Source organism: Mastigoproctus giganteus, chromosome 12 (genome assembly GCF_048544385.1).
Source record: "Mastigoproctus giganteus isolate SK-2022 chromosome 12, ASM4854438v1, whole genome shotgun sequence".
Lineage (NCBI taxonomy): Eukaryota > Metazoa > Arthropoda > Arachnida > Uropygi > Thelyphonidae > Mastigoproctus > Mastigoproctus giganteus.
In genome coordinates, this window is record NC_143586.1 from 20,438,070 (window position 1) to 20,461,190 (window position 23,121).

At 38.4% G+C, this 23,121-nt stretch overlaps 1 protein-coding gene across 1 annotated transcript in view; it reads right to left on the bottom strand.

The window, feature by feature from the left end:
* Positions 1 to 23,121, bottom strand: part of LOC150076763 (uncharacterized) — a 408,267-nt gene that overhangs the window by 104,750 nt on the left and 280,396 nt on the right. The window contains exon 24 of the mRNA XM_090386915.1: positions 9,939 to 10,087. Coding sequence (XP_090243041.1) covers positions 9,939 to 10,087 — 149 coding nt within the window. The remainder of the gene's footprint in view (positions 1 to 9,938; positions 10,088 to 23,121) is intronic.

Consider the following 23,121-nt stretch of genomic DNA (forward strand, 5'->3'; position numbering starts at 1 on the left):
TGAATAACTCCTCATGCGTGAATGTAGATAGATCCAAAATACTCGTTTAGATTGTTAGCCACCTGAGCAGGATCCTCAACTGTTGAACCATCAATATCCAGTGGACCAATCTGATTCATCCCTTTCCTTCTTGAGTTTTAATAGGTAAAGAACTCTTTTCTGTTTTTCTTCGCATCCTTTGCCAAGGATTTTTCGTAGTCTGCCTTTGCCTGCCTAATCTCCTTTGTGACTTGGTTACAGACCAACTTATATCTATCATAGGCTTCCATGTCACCCATTAATTTGTATGTATCCCATGCATTTTTCTTCTCTGCCACATGTCTCATTAGTTCATCTGACAACCATTTTGGCCTAAACCTTGAATAATATTTCTTAGTTGGTATATAAAGCCTGGTAGCCTCCAAGATTAGTTCCTTGAATGCTTCCCATTTTGAGTTTGCTGTTGGTAACATCATCAGTTGATCCCACTGTATAGAATTTAAATACTGTCTCAGACCATCATAGTCGCCTTTACGAAAACAAAAACCCTTCCCTTTACCTCTGATGGTAGTTACCTCCCCGAGCAAATCCCACTTCAACACACTGTGATCACTGCCACCTAGTGGTTCATTTATCTGCAGATTCTTAATGCATGAAGAATCACTACTGATAATCAGATCAAGAGTATTGCTCCCTCTTGTTGCCTCACGAACATGCTGCTGTAGAAAACAATCATCCAATAAATCCACAAAAGCCTTGCTAGTGTGCGAGTGACCAACTCACAAATTCCAGTCAATATCTGGGAAATTAAAATCCCCCATTATAAGACTCTCTGATTTACTGGCCCACTCTATTTCCCTGTACAATATCTTATTATACTCATCAGCGTCATTAGGCCTATAGCACACTCCTACTCTCAATTTTGATTTCCCTATGCTTATGTCACACCAAACTGACTCGACACTGCCCTGTCCATCGATGTCGACTGGCTTCACTTCCTTGGACTTTGTGTTTCTTAACTAATAGCATAACCCCTCCTCCCCTCCTGTCCTGTCTATCCTTTCTATACACATTGTATTCCCCAAATTCCAGTTCCGCATTCCTTATATCTGTGTGACACCACGTCTCTGATATCCCAACAATATCTGCCTTTGATGTTTTGAGCAATACCTCAAATTCATCAAATTTATTTACCAAACTCCTAGCATTGGTGTACACGCAGGTATACATGCACCTGTTTCTATTCTTGGCTACCCTAACACAACCCATGTGTTTACTTGTACCGCAATGACTCCCAGCAGTCTCTGAAATATCCTGCATCTTGTTTTTCAGGCTTCTGCTCATTTCAATAGAAGCAGTGCAAGAATCACTTCCACCTCTGCCAGTGGCTACTGTTAATCTATTAGTACTTGTATCCCCTCCAACTAGCAGTTTTCCGACCCACCTAACTCTGCCTCGACAGCATCAGCAAAAATTCTTGCACCCTTTCTATTTAAGTGAATCCCATCCCTGTAGAAGCAATCTCTCCTGTTAACAAGTACAGTCCAGGCTGAAAAAAATTCTACCCCTTGAGCCTTGCACAATCCCTCCAGGGCCGAATTGATCGACAAGGCTCTCATCATATACTCCCTGCTATCGTGTCTGGGCAGAATTGCAGACACTTTCAAATTCAACCCTAATTCACGGCTTTTTTTTCAACAGTGACCTGTACTTGCTAAGTAATTCCGCCGGTCTCCTACTCTTAATATCATTAGTGCCAACGTGTACAACTATATCACCTTTTGTGCCCTTAAAAGATGATATCCGCTCTACAACGTCATCAACCTTTGCCCCTGGCAGACATACCCTGGTCCTATTCCACCTATCCTTCTTACAAAGCATGTTCCCCGCTTCCCTGACAATAGAGTCACCAACAACCACCAGTTCCTGTGGGAGCGCATTCTGCCTAGGGGGCTGCCTCTGTGTTGCCTGATGACCAAGTGCAAGCTCTGGCGTTGATGTGGGCGGCTGAGAGCTTGATGGGCCCTCAATTTATTTCCTTCGAGGGCATCCACCCTGTCCTTCAAGCTCTCATAAAGGCCCATAACAACGCTGAGTTGTCGCCTGATTTCCTTGCACTCCTTACATCGTGCACACACAAAGACATCCCCCTTGGCAGTATCATGTCCCGTACCCCACTGCTCCGCAAACATCAAGCAAACAGTGCATTTTAAAAGACTGTGATTCAGAGGGCAACTGCCCCCTCAGTTCTCCCCTGAACCACAGCACTCCCATTAGCTTGAGCCTTTTGCTTTGCTGCTCTGGTCTGAGTCATGATTCCGATTTAATTCAATAAAATTTCAAAACAAAATTAAATCCTTAAGTTATATCCCAAAACAGTTATAATGCTATATTTATTTTTTCGGTATCTAGTGTTTTCTACGAGTTCCCTTTATATAACTTCCGTTAGAAGTTTGCCTTTAGCCAGAGGGTAGTTGATTGCTGGAATAAACATCCGTCTGTTGGTTTGGAAGTTGATAGCTTAAATAAATTCAAGGCAGAACTAGACAAACATTTGGAATGAATGGATCAGTGAAATGGGATGTTGTTGTTTTTTTTTTTTTTTTTTTTTGGCTGATGTTTTATAAGCTTGCTTTCTTGCATCATGTGCCTCTACTAATGCTAATGCTATAAATTATAGAATTTATGTTAACAAAATTTTGCAGAAATTAAACTGCTGACAAAACTTTAACCACTAAAGAAGCTAAATTTAAGCTACCAAACAAAAGTTATGAAGTTCCTGCCAAAATAGAGAAGGCCAGCAAATAGAGAAATTTTGCTTTTTTATTGACTTAAATTGGCATATTAATTTATTTTTTAGAGTTGCTTTATATTCCAAGTAACAATACTTTAGTTTAATTTAAATTTAGTCAGAGATTTTGTAGGTTATTACCACGTGTTGAACAGGTTTTGCAGCTGTCGTGAATGCAAAGTTTTTAATTATACTTAACCGCTTCATTGACTTAATTGTTAGATTAAATTATTTTTATAAGTAGCTTATAGACCTAGTCAAGCTCCATGGTTTATTTTGAATTTAGATAGCGCGATTTGGAAAGTAAATAACACCTCGTTTCCATAGATTAACCATTCGTACCTTGCTGCCATTGTTATACGATACAATGTGTACACCGAACTAGATAGCATAAGGTCTAACGGAAAACTAGATAGCGTAAGGTCTAACGGAAAACTAGATAGCGTAAGGTTTAACAGAAACTAGATAGCGAGTATATTAGTATCAACTATTCAGTAAAATTTATTAATCTTATTAAATTTCATTGTCAATTGATTTGTACTTTAACTAAATAAATATAGCGATCTGGTTTTTACAAACGTAACATCATAAATTAATACATATAAGTTGACAGGGGATGAGAAAGTCATATAATGTAACTCAGAGATAACATTCGTTACCGAAATACATATATGTATAGTGTTATAACTGCATTGGGATATAAGTTTAGGATTATACTGAAATTTTATTGAACTTGAATAGAAATCATGACTCATACCAGAGCAGCAAAGCAAAAGGCTCAAACAAATAGAAGTGCTGTGGCTCAGGGGAGAACTGAGGGGGGCAGTTGTCCTCTGAATCACAGTCTATTGAAATGCACTGCTTGTTTGATGTTTGTGGAGCAATCAGGAACAGGACATGATATTGCCAAGGGAAATGTCTTTGTGTGTGCACGACGTAAGGAGTGCAAGGAAATCAGGTGCAACTCGGCATTGTTATGGGCTTATATGAGAGCTTGAAGGACAGGGTGGTATGCCCTTGAAGGCTTTAAATTGAGGAGCCCATCAAGCTCTCAGCTGCCCACATCAATGCCAGAGCTTGCACTTGAACATCAAGCAACACAGCAGCAAACCCCAAGCAAAATGCGCAGGTCCCAAAGGAACTAGATGTAGATGACTCTATTGTCAGGAAAACTGGTTACATATTGTGCAAAAAGGATAGATGGAACAGGACCAGGGTATGTCTGCCAGGGGCAAAGGTTGATGACGTTGTAGAGCAGATATCATCTTTTAAGAGCACAAAGGGTGATATTATTGTACACATTGACGCTAATGATATTAAGAGTAGGAGACCGGTGGAATTACTTAATAAGTACAAGTCAATGCTGAAAAAAAGCCACGAGTTAGGGTTGAATTTGAAAGTATCTGCAAATCAGCCCAGACACGATAGGAGGGAATATATGATGAGAGTCTTGTTGATCAATTTGGCCCTGGAGAGATTGTGCAAGGCTCAAGAGGTAGAATTTTTCTCAGCCTGGTCTGTGCTTGTTAACAGGAGAGACTGCTTCTACAGGGATGGGATACACTTAAATAGAAATGGTGCAAGAATATTTGCTGATGCTATCGAGGCAGAGTTAGATGGGTAGGAAAACTGGTAGCTTGGGGGGGGGATACACAGACTAATAGATTAACAGTAGTCACTGTTAGAGGCAAAAGTGATTCTTGCACTACTTCTATTGAAATGCAATTGAGCAGCAGCCTGGAAAGCAAGCCAATGGGGATTTCCAGGACTGCTGGGAGTCATAGTGGAACAAGTAAATACATGGGCTGTGTTAGGGTAACTAAGAGTAGAAACAGGTGCATGTATACTTGCATGTACACCAATGCTAGAAGTATAGTTAATAAATTCGATGAGCTTGAAGTGCTAGTCAAGACATCAAAGGCAGATATTGTTGGGATATCAGAGACATGGTGTCACACAGACACCACACATAAGCAGTGCAGAACAGGAATTTGGGGAGTACAATGTGTAGAGAAAGGATAGACAGAACAGAAAGGGAGGACGGGTTATGCTGTTAATTAAGAAACAAAATCTATGGAACTGCATCCAATTGACGTTGATGGACAATGCAATGTTGAGTCTGTTTGGTATGATATAAGCACTGGGAAAGGAAAAATGAGAGTAGGTGTGTGTTACAGGCCTAATGATTCTGATGAGTATAATGAGCAATTGTGCAGAGAAATAGAATGGGCCAGTAAATCAGAGTGTCTGATAATGGGGGATTTTAATTTCCCAGAGATTGACTGGAATTTGTGGGTTGGTCACACACACACTAGCAAGGCTTTTGAGGATTTATTGGATGATTGTTTTGGATGATGCATGTTCGGGAGGCAACTAGAGGGAGTAATACTCTTAATCTGATTATCAGTAGTGATTCTTCATGTATCAAGAATCTGCAGATAAAGGAACCACTAAGTGGCAGTAATCACAGTGAGCTAAGTGCGATTTACTCAAAGAGGTAACTACCATCAAGGGTAAAGGGAAGGGTTTTTGCTTTCATAAAGGTGACTACGGTGGTCTGAGACAGTATTTAAATTCTATACGGTGCAAATTCAAAATGGGAAGCATTCAAAGAATTAACCTTGGAAGCTACTAGGCTTTTCATACCAACGAAGAAATATTGTTCAAGTTTTAGGCCTAAATGGATGTCAGATGAACTAATTACACATGTTGTTGTTGTTATTTGGTTTTTAGGAGCATTAGCAACTAAGGCCATATCGCTCCGAGGATATACAGTAGTCATTCCCTGACCTTTTGGCATCCTCCGTATTTGGTGGTCACGGGCTAGAAACCCGGTCTAATCAAGAAGTGTGTGCTATGCACTGCCGTTCCTGCCCACCTGGCTATGGATAATTAGATATGTGACAGAGAAGAAAAATGCATGGTATACATATAAATTAACATGTGACACAGAAGCCTATGATAGATATAAGCTGATTTGTAACCAAGTTACAAAGGAGGTTAGGCAGGCGAAGGCAGATTACAAGAAATCTTTGGCAAAGGATGCAAAAAAAAACAGGAAAGAGTTCTTTACTTATGTAAACTCTAGAAGGAAGGGGATGAATCAGATTGGTCCTCTTGATATCAATGGTTCAACTGTTGATGATCCTGCTCAAGTAGTTAACAAACTAAATGAATATTTTGCATCTACACATATAAGGAGTTATTCAGGGAGGGGAATGCCAGAGGTGTATTGAACTCTGGCAGTAAGCTAGATAATCTTGTAATAACTGAGAGTAAAGTGAAGAAGAAATTGTTCAAGATAAACATAAGAAAAGGCACCTGGGGTGGATGGAATCTATCCAGTTATATTAAAGGAGGCGGCAAAGAAAGTAAGCAAACCCTTAGCCATAATTATGAGAGCCTCCCTGGACTCAGGGGAGGTACCCATGGCTTGGAGGTGTGCAAATGTGACCCCAATCCACAAAGGAGGATCAAAGGGACACACAAGTAATTACGGACCTGTTAGTTTAACTTCTGTTCAGGGAAATTAATGGAGGCACTGGTTAAAGAAGCACTGCAGGATCATCTAGACAAGACTTCAGTTATAGCTCGGACACAGCACGGGTTTGTTAATGGGACGTTGGTCTCGTCTGACTAATTTTATTGGTTACTATAATGTAGTCACAAAGGAACTGGATGCAAAGAATAGCTTTGATATCATATATTGGGATCTTAGAAAGGCCTTTGATACTGTTGCACATGGAAGACTGCTGCACAAAGTGGAGCAGTGTGGCATTGGAGGCAAATTGCTGCTATGGATAAAGGGATGGTTGAGTGGGAGAAGACAGAGAGTGGTAATCAATGGACACTGCTCTTTGTGGACTAATGTTATTAGTGGAGTTCCTCAGGGTTCAGTGTTGGGTCCATTGTTGTTTTCTGTAAATGATATTGATGATGGTATATCATCAATATCATTTATAAATAAATGGTAAAAGCCTGATGGCTTAATGTCCAAGTTTGCAGATGATACAAAGGTTGGCAGGGTTGTTAATGACACTAATGATAGTACACTGCTGCAACAGAGTCTAGAAAAGTTGAGCATATGGGCTGAGAGGTGGCAAATGAAGTTTAACATTGACAAATGTAAAGTACTACATATGGGAAGCAGTAATCCCAGAGTAACGTATCAACTCTGTGGTACCACACTGACAGTGGTAGAGAATGAAAAGGACCTGGGGGTAATAGCGCAGGCAGATATGAAGTTTTCTGAGCAGTGCAGATGGTCTGCAAGAGTAGTTCATGGTGTCTTGTCAATGATATATAGGAATTTTTCTAGCAGGGATAAGGAGGTGATTGTCCTCTTGTATAAGGCAATGGTCAGGCCGCACCTTGAGTACTGTATACAGGTCTGGAGGCCTCATTTTAAAAAAGGATGCAGAGCTGTTGGAATAAGTACAGAGAAGGGCAACAAGATTAGTGAACAGAACAAAGGGTTGCTCTTACGAAGAAAGGCTTAAGTTTTGCAAATTGTAGTGTCTGGAGACGAGGCACCTGTGAGGTGATCTGATTGAGGTGTATAAAGCCTTGAATGGTTTGAGCATGCTCAATGCTGATGGGTTTCTTCCTCTTGCTCAGAATAATCACCTGAGAGGGCTGTTGTTGTTGTTATTTGGTTTTTAGGAGCATTAGCAACTAAGGCCATATTGCTGCGGGATATGCGGTGGTCATTCCCTGACCTTTCTGCATCCTCCGTATTTGGTGGTGACGGGCTCGAACCCCAGTCTAATCAAGAAGCGTGTGCTATGCACTGCTGCTCCTTCCCACCTGGCTACCTGAGAGGGCATAAATTAAATTTGAGGAAAGATGTTTGTAGGATAGATGTGCGGAAGTTTGCCTTTAGCCAGCGGGTGGTTGATTGCTGGAACAAACTTCCATCTGTCGTTGTAGAAGTTGATAGCTTAAATAGATTCAAGGCAGAACTTGACAAACATTTGGAGCGAGGGGATGGGTGAAATAAGGGGTGTTTTTTTTTGGGTTTTTTTTTGGCTGATGCTATATAAGCTTGCTTTCTTGCATCACGTGTCCTTGCTAATGCTAAATATCAATAACAAAAGCTCATTGAATATATTAAGCTGTAGCGTTCCAAATACTTTACAAATTTAAACTTACAATATTTCATAGAATTTAAATTAACAAAGTATTTCAGAAAGTATATTGCTGACAAAACTTTTAAAAACTAGCAAAATTAAATTTAAGCTACCCAATGAAAGTTACAAAGATCATTCCAAAATATCAACAGCAAAGGCTATCTGAATATTATGCTGTAACTTTTCAAATGCTTATCTAAAGACAAAAATAAACTAACCTACATAACTACAGGAATTCAAACTATATATTAACTACAGGTTAGTATACTAAAATAAAAAAACCTCAAAATTATTTCAAAAACTAACCTGCTACAAAGAGCTTCAGAGGTACGCAGCCACACTCTGTAGCAGCAATCCCAAAATCGAGTTTCATCAGTTCATTTAATATTCATTTAGGTCTAAGCCTGGAATGATATTTCTTATTTGGTATGAAACAATTACTACCTCAAATGTTTCCTATTTAGAATTTGTTAATGGTAACATCATCAGACAGTCCTACTGCATAGAATTAAAAAATTGTTTGACACCACTGTAGTCACCCTCATGAAATATAAGTAAGAATTCTTCCCTTTACTCTTGACTAGTTATGTCTTTAAGTAAATCCCACATCAGCACACTGTGGTCACTGCAACCCAGAGGTTCTTTTATCTGTTTGTTATTTGGTTTTTAGGAGCATTAGCAACTAAGGCCATATTACTCCAGAGATATGCGGTGGTCATTCCCTGACCTTTCCGCATCCTCCGTATTTGGTGGTCTTTTATCTGCAGAATCTTAATGCATGCAGGATCACTGCTGATAATCAAATCGATGTTATTGTTTCCTCTTGTAGCTTTAATAACATACTGCTATAGAAAACAGTTATTCAATAAATCCACTAAACTTTATTAGTGTGTGAGCGACCAGCCCACAAGTTCCAGTCAATATCTAGTGAAAGAGCTAATCAATTTCAGGCACAAACAACTGATCTGACTGAATAAATTTAGTGTAATGGGTGACTGACCATTTAGGGAGTGGCTAGTAAAATGGATATCTTCATTTAGTCATTTCAACAATTCTAGCTCAAGATTTTGGATTGAAGAGAGCTGTAATAAAGTTTGTATTACAGCTCTAATTCAAGACCAAAAGAAATGTTGCATTGTTGTTTGTAAGAAATTAAGAGTTCAAGTAGTAGAGGATGCAGAATTTGTTGGAAATGCTATCACAGGTGATAAATTATGTTTGGTTATGGTCCCAAGATAAATGCCAGTCATCTGAATGATGATAAACACTTCACTTTGAACTAATAAATCATGCAGAATTTTTATAAAAAGATTTTAAGAGTAAGAGAGAAAAAATCTACCAAAAATGTTCATAGCACAGGATGAATCCATATTTTTTCACTATGATAATACACCTGATCATGCAGCTCTCTTGATTTACAAATTTTTGACCATCCCTATTCCCCATGACATTCTGAAAACTGAAAAGTCCCCTTAAAAACATGAAGAATGCTGAAAATCACTGAAAACACAATGCAGATGGTCAACTGTATCCCAGAAAGGAAAAAAAAATTGCAGATGTACTTCCAAAAGTAGCAGTGATGCTGGGATTACTATAACAGTTAAAGAGAATATTATTTTAAGAGAGATATGTTTCATCAGTTTATATATATATATAAACTGATAAAAATTTTAAAATAAATTTAGTCCTGCAGCTTCTTGATCATCCCTTGTAATTTTGGAATAGATGAAAATATCTTCTACATTCTGTGTGCACGTATATTGGAAGCACTGAAAAATATTCCCATCAGAGTGCCCAGCTTGCCTCCCTCCATTACAATATGAACTGTAAATTCACTTAAATTTAAATAAGTGGTTTTTTTTTTTTTTTTTTTTATCAGAATGTAAATGCAAAAATAATTTATAGGACACACAGAAATACACAATGATCTTGTAACCAAAATTCCATTTTTGGAAAGTATGCTAAAAAATATAAAAACAAAGATCTTTTTGTTCTAAGTGGTATAAAAATGGATAAAAATATTTCTGGTATTTTCTTACCTGAAAATAATGACAATCAGATAATCCTGGACCAGCAACTCTTCGAACTAGCCAACTATCTGTTGCTGGTATACGGCCTCGTCTTTTTATGAGCAAATGAAAAATAACAGCATCCCATATTGTTCTGAGGCCAAATCTTACCACAGCAACTAAATTGAGAGAAAATCAAATTAAACTGAAATTTTTACGCTTAGATAACTTTTTTTACACAAATAAAAAAGTGAGCAAGGACTAAATAAATTCCACTTACTATTTCTAATAAATGATGATTTTAAATATGAGTATTGATGAATGCTTTTATGATGAGTATGAACAGATGATTACTTTCTGTGAAAAAGATGGCAGGACTGAATTTTTAAAGGGTTAAAATTAATTGTTTTCTTCTTCTCAGGTCTTCACTAAAGAATTACCTGCAGTTAAGATTTAAGGAACTATTGATGGATATTCAAGAAGTTATTGCCATTTGTGAAGAATAATGTTTGTTGAACTGGAAAGTGGCATGTAGTGTGAAGTGTACTGTAAAAAAAGATATGATTTTCAGTTTTCAAAAAATAGATATATATTTCCACAAAATTTTTTTAAAAATTCTTTACTATACTACAGGTAACCAATTCTTTACTAATTAGATGTAACCAAAGATGTAATCAGGTGTGAATTCTTATCCTGTTCAGGATAAGAATAAAGCATATCACAATAGGCTTACATTGAAATCTCAATTTTCAGTACAATCTAAAGATCAAAATAAACAAGCTATTGGTAATTTTAAACTTGCCAAATAGCAACTGAGATTTATGGTCCCTTGCCAAAGGGCACAACAGAAAAGATTTAAAGCTTCTGACTATAATTTTGGCTACTTATACTTTCACTTCTGCTACATCCAGATGATTCTACAGGACCTTCATCTAAAGATAATCCTGACACATTATACTTTTCCTCTAACCCTTGTGTTCATGATCATGGCAAATATATCTCCCATAATACTGATCCCATCTCATTCAACACTTGCTTTGGTTGTCTGAAAGAAACAAATTAGAATCCTGAACAATTTTGATACCAAGAAGACTCCAAGTAGTAATATAGTAGAGGCATGTGATGCAAGAAAGAAAGCATATGAGCTAATGTAGTAGCACCAGCCAAAAAAAAAAAAAAAAAAAAAAAAACCATTTCACACATCCATTCCCTCTAAACGTTTATCCAGTTCCTCCTTGAATTTATTTAAGCTATCAACTTCTACAACAAAAGATGGAAGTTTGTTCCAGCAATCAACTAACCCCTGGCTAAAAGCAAATTTCCATACATCTATTCTACAACTGCCTCTCCTCAATTTGAATTTATGTCCTCTCAGGTTCATAATCTGAGCAAGAGGAAGAATCCCATCAGAATCGAGTGTGCTCAACCCATTCAAGGTCTTATACACCTCAATCAGATTGCCTCGAAGGTGCCTAGTCTCCAGCCATTACAATTTGCAGAACTTAAGCCTTTCTTGGTAAGAGAACCCCTTCATTCCTCTCACCAATCTTCTTGCCCTTCTCTGTACATGCTCAAGAACTCTACATCATTCCTAAAATGAGGCCTCCAGACCAGTATGCAGTGCTCAAGGTATGGCCTGATCATTGCCTTATACAAAGGGATAATCATCTCCTTTTCCCTACTAGCAAAATTCCTGTATATTGTTGTGTTCCCTTGCCCCCATGACCTGATCTGGCAGCCTGTCTGCATTGCTCAGAAAACTTCATATCTGACTGCACAATTACTCCCAGGTCTTTTTCATTTTCTACCACACAGTTGGTACATTTCTGTGGGGTTACTTCTACCCATATGCAGTACTTTGCATTTGTAAATGTTAAACTTCAGTTACCACTTCTCAGCCCATCTGCCAAACTTTTCTAGATCCTGTTAGAGTAATTCACTGCGATTACTGTTATTAATAACCCTGCCAATCTTTGTATCATTTGCATACTTGGGCATTAAGTCTGATATATCTTTATCAATGATAAATATAAAAAACATATAAATATATACAGCGATGGACAAAAAAAAAACTGTATCACTTGTGAATTTTGAAAATTATGTGTTTTGCCCTGCACTGCAGGTTGCAGAAATATTTGAAATGCATTTGTTAGATGGGATATATATCTCTGCGAATGAAATCCAATAAAGACTCCACCTGATATACCTAATTGCCATAAATAACTTCCCAAAGGATAAAAGGCGTAATTAATAGAAATATGAGAAATCATGCAATCATGACAACCAAACATACATTTGATTGCATTTATGCATACAAACTGAAATGATGTTAACATAATAGTATTATTTACTGTAAATCAGCAAAATAAGTCCTCTATATTTTGTTTTTCCTCCTCGAGCTGCAATTACAGCCTTGCAACGATCTGGCATAGAGTTAATCAACTTCTGGATATATGGTTGCCCAATTTCATAGTACTACACCCTCACAATGCTGTCCTGAATCTTACTTTTGGCTTCTTCTGAGCAATTTTAGATGACATTATGTACCAGCAATTTTCAATAGGGTTCAAATCCCAACTGTTGCCGGGACAGTCCAACACTGTAATGCCAGCATTTCTGAGGTATGACTGCAACTTAAGGGAGAAAAATGAGGGAAAACATTGGTGTAACTATGTTTTAAGCCTTGTGAGACAAGAAGACACACTCATCATTAAATCTAAATAGCATAAAACTTACCAATTTTGCTATGTGGCAAGGTGCTGAGTCCTGTTGAAAAACAGTTTTGGATGTGTTTGTGTGGTGATCCCTAAATAACGGGTTTCAGGCACTCCTCCAAGACAGCAGTGTAGATTTCTGCATTCAGCGTTCTGCTAATAAACTTAATTTGCCCTACCTCTTTGCTTGTTATGCATCCCCAGATCATCTGACCAGTGGGGAACTGTACAGTTGGTGTTATGCAGTCAGGATGGTATGCCTCCGATTTTTATCTTCTGATATATCGCTTCCTATCCGAGCCATGCAGGTTGAATTTCGATTTATCAGAAAAGATGGTGTCCCATTGCTCTTTTGTTCATTGCTTCTTCCTCATTTGTTGCATCAACAAAGGCTTCTTCTTGGGCCGATAGGCATGCAGATGACATTCTGAAAGCCATCTTTTGATAGTTCGTGCATTTGTTTCAACATCAGAGACCATCTCAAAGTCCAGTTTTATATCAGGACCACTAGCATGGCTCAAATATCGATTTGGGAAGGCACAGTCACTCTCTTACGGCCTGATCAAGATCTTCTCTTCACATCACCGGTTTCATGCTTTAATTTCAGCACCCGGGATACCATTGACTAGTGCCAGCCTATTTTATCAGCGATAGCATATGTAGAAAGCCCTTCCAGGGACAGAGCAACACTTTTTTTTTCTTGGTGTCACCTGAACATATGGAGCTATGCTTGCTTACACCTCCGCAAAGAAGGATACTAATGAACGTGTATACCCTTCCAACACAGTATTTATAGAAACGGCTGATGCAATACCTTGCAATTGCAATAGAAGCATTATCTGATACAATACCTTTGCTTTTTGACAAACAAAATGACTGTAATTAAACAATATGTTATATGTTTTGCTACAAATATTACTTTTCTTAATGTGATACAGTTTTTTTGTCTGCCATTGTATATAAATATATAAGTACTAATAGCATTTCTTTGCTTTCTCTTAAAAGGTGCGCTACAGAGTTAATAGCTGTTTTATGTTACACTCTCTTATTCTGCATTTTAGTCTCTTATTCTACTCACATTTTTACTTCTACATGGAAATTTTCTTATCTAGCCAGTTCCTAAAATGGGTGAAAAGTCCTTCAATTCCAGTTATCACCTATTTATTTACCGACTCTTTCTAAATTAATGGAAAATATACCAATCTCAAAATCTTCCTTCTGATTAATGACTATCAATATGTATTCTACCAGTGCTGATCCATTGGTGATCTCCGTGTATTTTACTTAGAAGGGTTCAGTTCTGCAAAATTTTTTTGTTCTCCTTACAGCCTTAAAAATCTCAGTTCTGTTCTCCTCATAGGTTCCTAGTGTCTGGACACTAGGAACCTGTGATTTTTAATGGGAGTAAGCTGTGATTTTTAATGGGAGTAACTGAGATTTTTAATGGGAGTAAGCTAAATGCTGATGGCATCCTTCCTCTTGCTCGGACAATGCAAATGAGGAGGCATAAATTTAAACCGAGGAAGGATGGTTGCAGGATGTGTAGAAAATTGCTTTCAGCCATGAATCCAAATATCCTGTTGATATCCATTACAAGAAAGGCCTCAGTTCTGCAAATTGCAGCATCTAGACACTAAGAACTGGTGAGGAGATCTGATTGAGCTGTTTATGGCTTTGAATGGATTTAAATAAGCTAAATGCTGATGGCATCCTTTCCCTTGCTCAGACTACACACACATCATATATGAGGGGGACATAAATTTAAATTGAGGAAGGTGGTTGCAGGATATATGTGCTTTCAGGCCGAGGGTAGGTGATTGTTGAAACAAATTTTCATCTAGTGCTGAGGAGGTGGGTAGTTTTAATAAATTTAAGGAGGAACTAGACAAATTATTAGTCAGACAGATGATGTGGGAAGGGTTTTTTTTTTTTTTTTAAAACTGATTCTGTATAAGCTTGTTTTCTTGTTTCATTTTCCATTGCCAATATTAATACTATCTTGTTTTATATTACTCATCTGTGAACAAATTTCATGGAAAAGTTTGGAGTAACTGAGGTAGTTGCTTTTGACATTTCTAATGCTTTCATCCACATCTGGCTCCATATTCCTCTTTCCAGTTTAACATATCCACTGGTTCCTTTAAGTACTGATTGCCAAGTACTTTTTCTATGTGAATAAGAAAACTTAGTTAACTTCAACTATCTAAAATCCAGTTCTGTCATATTTCTGACAAAAAAAAAGAATCTGCCACATCATCTGTCTGACTAATAAATTTGGTCACCACACAAATTTGGGTACCACACAAAGGTCTAACTTCCCTGCCATAAGCATTTCACAAATATTACTTCCTATGCAACAAACTAGGTTTTCTATGTTCATCTCTTTGTGTTGTTTTTCTTCTAAAGAGCTGTTTACAAATTCACCCTAACATGAGATGTTCTCAACCCTTGTGTGGTACCCAAAAACCTTTACCTACCTGGAGAGTGGTCAAAGTTAATTAACAATCCTTGTCTTACAAACTTACTCCACTTTCTATCACACATACAGTTTCTAATGTACCTTTTCTATATATGTGATCATTGTGCCTCTGAATTAGCATCTGTAACTGTCAATCTTCCAAACCAGCCCAAAAACCAACTATTCAGCATTATTTCACAGTTAGTTTCAACCTCATAGAATTAATCTTCCTTCTTAAATTATCCATTCTACTTTTGTTCTTTGGATCAACCTATCTTCCTATGTATTTCCTGAAAATTACACAGAAATTAGTCTAATGTCAACATATATTTTTTGCTTTATTTTTTATTTTGTTCTATTTTTATGTTTCATTTTATTTTGAATATTAGGTGGCTTGGTATGTAGGAGCATAATCACATCCTTGCCAAGTTCAACCTTAACTGCACCAGTAATTTGCTGTTTTTGTTATACTGTTTAGTGTTTTTCCTTTTTTCATAAATCTTAATTCTATTCCCAATAACAAGGTTATTATGTTTTCTTGGCCCATAAGGAGAACAAAAATACTATAAGTTCCAACAACCTATCATGTTTGGCATTACCATAAGAAACTAATAAATATAAAATAAATGGCCAACTACAACAATTTTTTTTATTTTTTTTTAATGTTTGAGTATAGTCCATCTCAGTTAAATTTGATGCTCATTCTGCAGAAATGATTTCTTCATTACGATGGGAATTATGTGCAACTAACATAAGACAGAACCAAAGTTTGAATTTTGTATATATGATACACATGAAGTTGTTTCAAAAAAAAAAAAAAAAAAAAAAATGTTAATTCAAATACTTTTTGAATTCACTAAGAACAAAAGATGGTGTATCTACACTGAACGTTCATTAGAGAATTTCTAATTCTTAGTCCTATTCTTTATGCACTTATCTAGTTAAGTATATATTTATTCACACCACTAGGCATCTCTCATATTGTGGAAATATACTTCGCAACTGGATTGTCATGACTGCAACATCAGGGTACCTGCCTGCCCACCGAAAATAGGCCAACAAGCCATGAAACGGTGCTGTCTGGGTGGTGGTGGTATCCACCGAGAATAAATAATAATAGTCTTTCCATGGGTGAAGCATTAGCATTAGTTGAGGTATATGAAGCTAGAAAGCAAGCTTACAGAGCATCATCCAAAAAAAAAACCCTTCCCACTTCCCATTTCACCCATCAGGTCACTCCAAATGTTTGTCTAGTTCAGCCCTTAAATTTATCTAAGCTATCAACTCCCACAACAACAGATGGAAATCTGTTCCAGCAATCAACTACTCGCTGGCTAAAGGCAAACTTTTGTACATCTATTCTACAACTATCTTTCCTCAATTTGAATCTGTATCCCCCTCAGGTTTTTAATCTCAGCAAGTGGAAGCATACCATCAGCACTGAGCCTGCTCAAATCATTCAAGGATTTGTACACCTCAATCAGATCACATCGCAGGTGCCTAGTCTCCAGATGCAACAACTGACAGAATTTAAGCCTCTCTTGGTAAGAGAATCCCTTTGTTCCTCTCATCATCTTGTCTTCTCTGTACTCATATTAGCAACTCTACATCCTTCCTAAAGTGAGGCCTCCAGACATGTACACATCAAGGTGTGGCCTGACCATTCCCTTATATAAAGGTATAATCACTTCTTCCTCTTCTCTGTTAGCAAAATTCCTAACTTTAATTGACAAAACTCCATGACCTGCTCTGGCAACCTATCTGCACTGCTCAGAGAACTTCATATCTGATTGCACAATTACCCTGGGACTTTTTCATTCTCTACCTCCCTGAGTGTAATACTACACAGTTGGTACATTTCTCTTGGGTTACTGCTACCCATATGCAGTACTTTGCATTTGTCAATATTAAACTTCAGTTGCCACTTCTCAGCCCATCAACCTAAATTTTCTAGCTCCGTTGCAGTAGCATACTGTCATTATTATCATTAACAACCCTACCAACCTTTGCAACATTAAGCTAGATATACCTTCATCGATATCATTAATAAATACAAAATAACAATGGAACCAGCAACGAACCCTGGGGGACTCCACTAATAACATTAATCCACGTAGAGCAGCGTCCATTTATTAACACTCTCTGCAGTCTCCCACTCAATCATCCCTTTATCCATTGCAGCAACTTGCCCTTAATGCCATACCACTCCAATTTGTACAGCAGTCTTCCATGTGCAATAGTATTAAATGCTTTCCTGAAATCCAAGTATATGTCAAAATTATTTTTTGCATCTAGTTCCTTTGTGACCACATCGTAGTATCCAATCTGATTGGTCAGGCAAGACTTCCCCCTAGCAAACCCATGCTGTGTCTGAACTATTACTACTGTCTTGTCTGGGTGAGTGATCCTGCATCACTTCTTTAACCAGTGATTCCATTATTTTTCCCAGAACAGAAGTTAAACTAACAGGTATATAATTATTTGCATCACCCTTTGTGAATTGGGGATACATTTGCACATCTCCAGGCCATGGGGACCTCCCCTGAATCTAAGGATGCTCCCATAATTATAACTAAGGGTTTGCTTACTTTCCTCGCTGCCTCCTTCAATATAAGTGGATAGATTCCATCCGCTCCAGGTGCCTTTCTTATATTTATCTTCAACAAATTCTCCTCCACTTTCTTCTCAGTTATTACAAAACCATTTAGCTCACTGCCAGAGTTTAGTTCACCTCTGGCATTCCCCTCCCTGAATAACTCCTCATGTGTGAATGTAGATGCAAAATACTCATTTAGTTTGTTAGTCACCTGAGCAGAATCATCAATAGTTGTACCATCGATATCCAGTGGATCAATCTGATTCATCCCCTTCCTTCTAGATTTTACATAGGTAAAGAACTCTTTGTTGTTTTTCTTTGCATCCTTTTCCAAAGATTTCTCATAATCAGCCTTTGCTTGCCTAACCTCCTTTCTGACTTAATTACAGACCAGCTTATATCTACTGTAGGCTTCTGTGTCACCTGCAAATTTATATGCATCCCACACATTTTTATTCTCTGCCACAAACCTCATTAATTTATCTGACATCCATTTAGGCCTAAATCTTGAACAATATTTCTTATTGTTGGTATGAAAAGCCTAGTAACTTCCAAGATTAATTGCTTGAAGGCCTCCCATTTAGAATTCACAGTTTGTAACATCATCAGTTGATACCACTGTATAGAATTCAAAAAACTGCCTGAGAACACTGTAGCCACCTTTACAAAAACAAAAATCCTTCCCTTTACCCTTGATGGTAGTTACATCTTTAAGTAAATCCTACACCAGTAGACTCTGATCACTGTCACCTAGTGGGTTCCTTTATCTGCAAATTTCTGATGCATGCATCATCACTGCTGAAAAACAGATCAAGAGTATTACACCCCTCTGGTTGCCCCTCAAACATGTTGCTGTAGAAAACAATCCTCCAATATATCCACAGAAGTCTTGCTAGCGTGCAAGTGACCACCCACAAGTTCCAGTCAATATCTGGAAAGTTAAAATCCCCCATTACAAGACATTGTGATTTACTGGACCACTCTATTACTCTGCACAATTGTTTGTTGTACTCATCAGAGTCATTATATGTATAACACACTCCTACCCATATTTTCCCTTTCACAGTGTTTATGTCTCACCAAATTGATTCAATATTGCACTTTCTGCCCATGTCGACTGGATGCACTTTGTTAGATTTAATGTGTTTCTTAACTAACAGCATAACCACTCCTTCCTTTCTATCCTGTCTCTCCTTTCTATACACATTGTACTCCTTAAATTCCAATTCTGCACTTCTTATAGCTGTGTAACACCACGTCTCTGATATCCCAACAATATCCCACTTTGGTATCTTGACCAGCACTTCAAATTCATCAAATTTATTCATCAAATTTATTTTGATGAATTTGAAGTGCTAGAATTGGTGTACATGCATCTGTTCTTACTATTAGTTACCCTAAAACAGCCCATGTATTTACTTGTTTCGTGATGATTACCAACAGTTCCTGAAAGCAACTTGGTTTCAGAAACTTGCTTTCTAGGCTGCTGCTCATTTTGATAGAAGCAGTGCATGAATTGCTTTTGCCTCTGCCTGCAGCTACTGTTAATCTTTTAGTCTGTGAATCCCCCCCCTCCAAGCTAGTAGTATTTTGACCCACCTAACACTGCCTCGATAGCACCAGCAAATATTTTTGCACCCTTTCTATTTAAGTGTATCCCATACGTGTAGAAGCAGTCTCTCCTGTTAACAAGCACAGACCATGCTGAAAAAAATTCTACCCCAATGAGTCTTGCATAATCTCTCCAGGGCCGAATTGATTGACAAGGCTCTCATCATATATTCCCTTCCATTATGTCTCTGGCAGAATTGCAGACACTTTCAAATTCAACCCTAGCTTGCGACATTTTTTTTTTTCAACATTGACCTGTACTTGTTAAATAAATCTGCTGATCTCTTACTCTTATGGTCATTCCTAATGACTATAAGAGTAAGAGATCAGCAGATTTACAACAATATCACCTTTTGTGCCCTTAAAAGATGATATCTGCTTTACAATATAATCAACTTTTGCCACTGGCAGATATACCCTGGTCCTGTTTCACCTATCCTTTTTGCATAATTCATTTCCCATCTTCCAGACAACAGAGTCACCAACAATAAATAGTTCCTGTGGGATCAGTGCATTCTGCCTTGGAGATTGCTGCTGTGTTGCCTGATGCACAGGATTGAGCTCTGGCATTGAGTTAGGAAGTTGAGAGCTTGATGGTCCTCTCTTATCAATTTACTCGAGGGCATCAACATTACACCTCAAACTCTCATAGATGCCCATCAGAACACTGAGTTGGCACCTAATTTGCTCACAGTGTCTGCACCAATATCTCAAATTACTTATTTGAGGTAGTGCAATACCATGACAACTCATTGTGAAGGTAATCACAATATGAAATACAATTAAATCGATGCCATTTGAGCTTGGTCCTTGAGGTTGTCACAGACATTCTCTCAGATATGCCACTTGCTACCTGGGAGTCTAAAACGCTGTACTTGCTACCTGGGAGTCTAAAACGCTGATGGAACTGATATTCGGGTGACACTCAAGTCAAGTGGACCCAATTTCAGCAAAGTCCGGACAATCTGTGACAGCCAAATCCTCTGCTTGCACCTTCACGATGGTGGGACTGTTAGTAATCTTGGGTATAACCTCCATGCACAAGTACATGGTGGGTGACCACCCAGGTGTGAACCAACGTAAGCAGGGGTCGAGGTGTGGCGCCCACACCACATGGAGGATAGCCGCCCCCTCTATGTTACCAGGCAGTACTAGGTGGTAGATGACTCTCATCAACTGGTGTAATACCACCACGTTGCTTATAGGAGGCTTGAAGTGGTGGAACCCATGTTTAGTCTCTAGAGCTAAGTTCCGGCCAACCCTTCCCTATCTCTTCCATCATGCAGTATGATTGATGACTTTTGAGGTTATGATGAACATCGTGGCGAGATCCAATATTCCTTACATTTCGAGGGTACAGCTCTAAAACGGTGTTTGCAGGCCAGCCGCTAGTTAGTACACCGGACCGAATCTATTGGTAACTCTCTAGGAGGCTTCCGGATCAGCTAGTGTATAATCTTGCTACCACTACTCTGCCAGATAGTGACTGGAGGGAGTTCGAGTAGTGTGTATGCGGGGAGCATTGTCGAGGCCACGTTATGTCAAGGATCTGGGTATATTCTTACCACATGTACGCCATATCCAAAAATTTCTTTAATTCATACAGCATGTCTCACCCACTTTTTCTTACTATTGAATACACCATGAATTGTCAAACTAATAGAGCAAGCTTATCTGCGAAAAGATCTAAACCTCCCAAGGACTTCCTAATTCATTTCACAAATATACGTGGTCTCAATTCTAATCTCAACGATGTCCATTTCCACTTGCAGTCTGCCAAACCCCATGTACTTTTTCTGACAGAATCTCAGTTATCGGTTGATTCAACTACTGCTCATTTCAGATGCCCAAATTATTCGCTGTATCATTCCTTTCGCCTCAAAGGTGGTACTTGTGCATATGTCCATTCTGATATTCCCTGTCAGAGACTTGGCAATTTGGAATCTCCTTTCTTTGATCTTCTCTGACTTACAATTTCTCTACCTCATTGTGTCAAATTCATCTGTTGTCTCTACTGTTCTCCCAACTCCAATAATCACTTGGAGCTCTTTGACTTCCTCTCGTTGCAACTTGACTTTCTCCAGTCCAACTTTCCTAACTGTGAGGTAATTTTCCTTGGTGATTTTAATGTTCACAACTCCAGCTGGCTTCTGTTTTCTAGTCACACCGACGCAGCAGGTCGAGATGCTGAGGCTTTTGCAATTACTAATGGCCTAGCACAGATTATTCATTTACCTACAAGAATACCGGATAATCCTAATCATACAGCCAATACGCTTGATCTTTTTCTCAACCCTTCTAAGTACAAACAACCCTTCTAAGTACATGGTCGAAGTGAGAGGTCCTTTAGGCACTTCAGATCACAACTTGGTGATTGTCTCTTCTCCAATGGAACCTTTATCGCATGGCTATTCCCAACCTCGTGTTGTTTGGCATTACAAGAATGTAAAATGGAATGACCTGCGAGACTTCTTTTCTTCTTTTCCTTGGTTGGATTACTGTTTCAAAACTTCTGATGTCAACGTTTGCTCAGATCGTATCAGTGAAATTATTCTTGCAGGAATGGAATCCTTAATCCCACACTCCATTTTAAAATCTCGTCCTTTATCTAAACCCTGGTTTTCCAATAAATGTGCTAAGGCTGTCCAAGAGAAGAATGTTGCATATCGTAATTGGCTTGTTTCTAATTCTTCACTTTCATTTTCTGCCTACACCAAAGCTCGCAACAATTGCAAAGCAGTTATTAATCAGTCCAAACTAGAGGTTGAACAGGCTAAAAGTAGAAAACTTGCTTCTTGCCCTAATGGTAGCCAAGCATTCTGGTCTCTTGCCAAAGCTATTGGCCGCAACTTTTGCCCATCTCTGCCCCCACCTCTGTCCAAACCAGATGGTTCTGTTGTCACTTCAGCCAAGGATAAAGGTGACCTGCTAGCATCCCATTTTTCTTCCAGCTCATGTATTAATGATCTTGGTAAAACACCTCCCACCATTCCCAACACGCTCCATTCAATGCCTCCTGTGGTCTTCCATCAAAAGGATATCAGAAGGATTTTGATGAATCTTGATGCTAAGAAAGCTCCAGGTCCTGATGGTATTTCTCCACTAGTTCTCAAAACCTGTGCTCCTGAACTTACTCCTATTCTTTGCTGCCTTTTTTCACTTTCTTATTCCAAAGGTGTTTTCCTTCTGCTTGGAAATTTGCTCATATCCAGCCAGTTCCTAAAAAGGGTGACAAATCCCTCCCATCCAATTATCGTCCCATTGCAATTACTTCTACTCTTTCTAAAGTAATGGAGAAATCAATGAACCGCCAACGCTTAAACTACCTAGAAACCTTCCGTCTGATCAACGATCGCCAGTATGGATTCCGTCAATGTCGATCGACTGGTGATATTCTGGCTTATGTTACCCATTTATGGACTAATTCAATGGAAAGGTTCGGTGAAACACAAGTAGTTGCTCTTGACATCTCAAAGGCTTTTGATCGTGTTTGGCATAAAGGTCTTCTAAACAAGCTTCCATCTTATGGTTTGCCAGCTGTTTTCAGTAATTGGTTATTCAGTTTTCTCTCTGATCGCTCACTGAGGGTGATGGTAGATGGCTCTCTGTCTTCTAACTTCTCCACTAATGCCGGTGTCCCCCAAGGTTCAGTTCTTTCCCCCACTCTTTTCCTCTTCTATATTAATGACCTTCTTCCATTGACTGGAAATCCTATCCATAGTTTTGCTGATGATAGCACATTGCATTCAACTTCTCGAAAATCTGCTGCCAATTCCTTAAATGCCGATCTTCAGGTAATTCTCTAGTGGGGCAAAGACAACTTAGTTGATTTCA